Source organism: Polyergus mexicanus, unplaced genomic scaffold (assembly GCF_030449975.1).
Source record: "Polyergus mexicanus isolate NDT 795.1 unplaced genomic scaffold, iyPolMexi1.0 SCAF_15, whole genome shotgun sequence".
Taxonomy (NCBI): Eukaryota; Metazoa; Arthropoda; class Insecta; order Hymenoptera; family Formicidae; genus Polyergus; species Polyergus mexicanus.
Window position 1 is genome coordinate 5,106,564 of NW_027223335.1, and position 4,107 is coordinate 5,110,670.

Genomic DNA, 4,107 nt, shown 5'->3' on the forward strand with positions numbered 1-4,107 from the left:
GAATGATTTGTTTAAAACAAATAATATATAATTTAATTTTTTAATTTAATTTTTCTTGCGCTAACTAATAAATCATCTTTCTAAATTAATAACAGATGACTCTTTGAGAAAAAAAACTTACACATGTTGGCCAAGAGTGGATGGATTCCTATCACATTTACGCTCTTTCTATTTTTTATTTCTTTAATTAGTTTATATCGTTTATAAACGAAATAAATTTCAATGTAATTAGAATATTTATTTAATTAATAATTTTTATGTTGCAATCGTAAAATAATCTAAATGCGAGAAGAGACGCGAGATTTATTAGACGAATCAAAAGCCGCTGCTAATATATGATTCTCGAGATCTCGAAATCTCGAGGCTGGCTGCTAGCAACGCGTCATAAGCCGTCACTCCTGTCGATCCTTAACCTACAAGATAAAATAATATTTATAGAGATAATCAAAAGAGCTCTTTTTCTTGAGATAATCTAAAAGTGTTTGAGAAAAACGATGAAACATCATTGTTAATTATTATTTATTATTGATATATCGACGTAAACTGTGTTATTATATAGTTATATTATTAGACATGAGCGATAAGCAAAAAGTTCTTATTTGCGGAGATGTGGAGGGACACTTCAAATTTCTGTTCTCTAAAGTGGATGCTATTAATAAGAAGAGTGGCCCATTCGACTTCTTGTTATGCGTTGGTAATTTTTTCGGTGAAGACAATTCCGAATTAGAATCCTATAAGTCCTGCGAAAAAATGATTTCCGTGCCGACGTATATTATTGGACCTAACAGGGAATCGGATCTGAAACACTACACCGATGGGGATGGATACGAGATATGTCAAAATCTCACTTATCTGGGAAAACGTGGTCTTTATACTGCTAGTTCAGGTCTCAAAATAGCATATCTCAGTGGAATTGAAAAAGCATCGACTGAGAACAAAGACATACACTTTAATGAACATGATGTTACATCCATCAAGAATAATTGCTTAAAAGGCCAACCGAGTTTTCGCGGTGTAGATATCTTATTGACATCTCCGTGGCCTGAGGGTATAACCAATCTTGACAATAACAAACTAGAATGCAAGTACCAGGGTTCCAAATTAATTGCTTGGCTCGCTACTCATATTAAACCTAGATATCACGTATCAGCTTTGGAAGGGGTTTATTATGAACGACCACCATACAGGTGAGTTTATTCTTCAAAACTTTTTAATTATTCTTAACATAGATCTTAAAAGTTCTTGTGTAAGAAATGCCATGTTTAAAACAAGACATGTATATTTCAAATCTGAATATTTTCATTATAGGAATCAAAGTCAGGGTGATGGAAATATGGAAATAGCCACTAGATTCATAGCTCTGGCACCAGTAATGAATAATCACAAGAGAAAATGGTTGTATGCATTGAATTTAACTCCTGTTGATAGAAGTAGATTGTCAGATTTAATTATGAAAACGACAGATGAAACATCGAGTCCATATTCCATATCTATGCTGTCTGATGATCCAATGTCGCAAAAGCAAGCTCACACGCAGTTTTTCTATGACATGGATTCGAAAGACAATGGGAAGAGATTGCGGCATCAGAATAATCTCAATAAAAAGCCAAAACTGGAATTTGATCAATCAAAATGCTGGTTCTGCCTATCCAGTCCTGTTGTGTCTAAGCATCTGGTGATTTCTGTTGGCACAGAGATCTATTTAGCATTAGCAAAAGGTGGTTTGGTAGAGGATCATTTCTTAATTTTACCAATAACTCATCATCAGAGTTTGTCGATCTTACCAAAGAATGTAAAGGAGGAGATGGATCTTTACAAGAAAGCTGTGACTAAATATTATGAAAGTACCAATAGAGTACCAGTGTTTTTCGAGAGAAACTTCAAAACATCTCATTGTCAACTGCAAGCAGTACCAGTTCATAAAAATCAAGCACCTACACTGAAAGAAATGTTTGAGGTATTTCTTTTATTATAATAGTAAAGTTTAATGTCCTTTATTATCGCGTCTAATATTTAATGTGTACAAATTTTTGTTTTTAGGAACTGGCTGAATGTAACAATTTCAAAATAATGGAATTGCCGCAGCATGCCGATTTACAGCAGATCGCAAAACCTGGTGTTCTATATTTTTATGCAGAACTACCAAACGGAGAGATGTTGTATTATAGAATTAAAAAAGATTTCCCTTTACAATTTGGCAGAGAAGTATTGGCGTCCGACAGGATATTAGATATCAATGACAGATCCGACTGGAAGGATTGTCATATGAGTCAAGAGGAAGAAACTGAACTAGCAAATAAAATTAGGAAACAATTCGCGACATTTGACATAGACATTTGATGATTTATACTACATTTAAGTAGTATAAAGTTTATAACTAAAACTATAAACCAGAAAGAATTGTATATACTAATGTGTGAAATATAAATATAATCAGCGCTATATAATTCATTTTTTATCTCAATTTCTATAAAAATTTTTTATGTGCACATTCAATATGTGTTCAAATATATACATAATTTAAAGATATATAAATTTATAACATCAAAATGCCGTTGATATTAAAATTTCTGGCTATTCTGATGTACCATTTGCCTGATATTTTAATTCATATTCATTTGGGGTTGCCAGTGGATTTAATCCATATTGCTTCATCTGAACTGCAATATCAAGCAAGTAATCATAACATTCTGTCCTGTTAAAAAAAGAAAAAAAAAAAACATTTTTAAAGATAAAGAGATATAAAATTATAAATAAATTTTATTTTACTACAAGGAAACATTTGGTAATATACGAATAAAGTAACATACATAGTTTTTGCCTGCTGCCAAGAATCACCCCATACATAAATCCCATGCCTGCGTACCAATACTGCACAAGTTTCAGGATAATGAACAATAATGTCATCTAAATCATCTCTTAAATCTCTCTCAAAGGGAGTATTTTCTATGATCGGTATTACTAATTCTTCATCATAACGATATGTTCTACCTTCTTTCTGATTCCATATACCTGTTAATCAAGCTATTTGAAATCATCTTCGAATTCCTTTCATTTTCAAATGTAAAGTGTTTTTTAAAAATAATTTGAATACCTTTTATCATCTCAAGATGAGTGAGTCTGACTTCTTTTCCAGGCCATAATAATGTTGCCATTAGAGCAAATTTAGAATGCGTGTGAATAACAGCACCTGCATTTCTCCTTAAATAAGCACATAAAAATAGTGGAGTACATTGTGACTTCTTCAATTTCTTTCCTGGTGGTGGCAATTCCAAATCTGTTCCATTGATATCTTGCACAAACATATCATTAGGCAACATTCGCTCCTTTTGTACACCAGAAGGAGCAATGTAGATTTTATCCCTATAACAAAAATTTTAACAAACATTTTTATATTTCCACTAACATTTTCTCATAAAAATAACAGTAAATTCTTTTTAAAATATATATATTATTGCAAATACACTAACTCATGTTTGATAGAGATACCACCTCCTGTACCAGTCACCCATCCAAGATGATAGAATTGTCTACATAGTTCTGGAATAAGATTTCTTGGATGTTCCTGTGTAAAAAAACAAAAAAAAATACATTCATTAGAATAATTCGATAAATTCATAAATTGTAAAATTTTTAGATTTCATAAAAATTATGGTATTATTTAATACACATATATATAAACTATTACTTTGTCATAGTTGACATCATAAGCTTCTGATGACATTTTCGCTTGTAAAATGAACATAAGAGATGAGAGCAACTGTGTAACTGTGTAACTATCAAAATAGAATCCTTATCACATAGATAACAGAACAATGATAATAGGATATAAAGATGTGTTAATATTTTCGAATACTAATGCATAATGTATATGTATATGTATATAAAGATTTGCACGTGTGCATGTGTAGAATTTTAAACAAGCAGTTTCTATATAATATAATATGTAAAAAAATATTTATGTAAATATCAAAATTTATTTAGTTTTAATTGGACAGATATACACATAATCTGTGGACAAAAAGATTTTAACATTTTTCATCGAGTTTCGGAACACAAAGGATGATCTCATCATACATTACATAATATATATGTGTGAAAATTTGA

At 30.9% G+C, this 4,107-nt stretch overlaps 2 protein-coding genes across 3 annotated transcripts; one reads left to right on the forward strand and one right to left on the reverse strand.

Moving 5' to 3' along the window:
- Positions 1 to 145: 145 nt before the first annotated feature.
- Positions 146 to 2,490, forward strand: LOC138939912 (CWF19-like protein 1). Its single transcript, XM_070308246.1, has 3 exons — positions 146 to 1,187; positions 1,309 to 1,957; positions 2,041 to 2,490. The coding sequence occupies exons 1-3, from the start codon at positions 574 to 576 to the stop codon at positions 2,338 to 2,340; spliced, it is 1,563 nt and encodes a 520-aa protein (XP_070164347.1). The 5' UTR covers positions 146 to 573; the 3' UTR covers positions 2,341 to 2,490.
- LOC138939913 (probable methylthioribulose-1-phosphate dehydratase) lies at positions 1,954 to 3,798 on the reverse strand. 2 transcript variants are annotated; one of them, XM_070308247.1, is made up of 5 exons: positions 3,689 to 3,798; positions 3,471 to 3,565; positions 3,095 to 3,363; positions 2,811 to 3,012; positions 1,954 to 2,695 (listed from the first exon to the last, which is right to left on the reverse strand). In XM_070308247.1, the coding sequence occupies exons 1-5, from the start codon at positions 3,743 to 3,745 to the stop codon at positions 2,575 to 2,577; spliced, it is 744 nt and encodes a 247-aa protein (XP_070164348.1). In that variant the 5' UTR covers positions 3,746 to 3,798; the 3' UTR covers positions 1,954 to 2,574. The 2 variants fall into 2 exon arrangements, with proteins under 2 accessions (XP_070164348.1, XP_070164349.1); XM_070308248.1 differs by having other exon boundaries at positions 2,550 to 2,660.
- Between the last annotated feature and the right edge of the window lie 309 nt (positions 3,799 to 4,107).

What these genes read in the sequence shown, in the direction of transcription:
- LOC138939912 (XM_070308246.1), top strand. Translation starts at nt 574, where the DNA reads ATGAGCGATAAGCAAAAAGTTCTTATTTGCGGAGATGTGGAGGGACAC. An exon ending in TATGAACGACCACCATACAG is followed by an intron (nt 1,188 to 1,308) that starts GTGAGTTTATTC and finishes TTTTCATTATAG; the next exon opens with GAATCAAAGTCAGGGTGATG. An exon ending in CACTGAAAGAAATGTTTGAG is followed by an intron (nt 1,958 to 2,040) that starts GTATTTCTTTTA and finishes TTTTGTTTTTAG; the next exon opens with GAACTGGCTGAATGTAACAA.
- LOC138939913 (XM_070308247.1), bottom strand. Translation starts at nt 3,745, where the DNA reads ATGTTCATTTTACAAGCGAAAATGTCATCAGAAGCTTATGATGTCAAC. An exon ending in TCATCTTGAGATGATAAAAG is followed by an intron (nt 3,013 to 3,094) that starts GTATTCAAATTA and finishes CTTGATTAACAG; the next exon opens with GTATATGGAATCAGAAAGAA. An exon ending in TGGCAGCAGGCAAAAACTAT is followed by an intron (nt 2,696 to 2,810) that starts GTATGTTACTTT and finishes TTTTTTTAACAG; the next exon opens with GACAGAATGTTATGATTACT.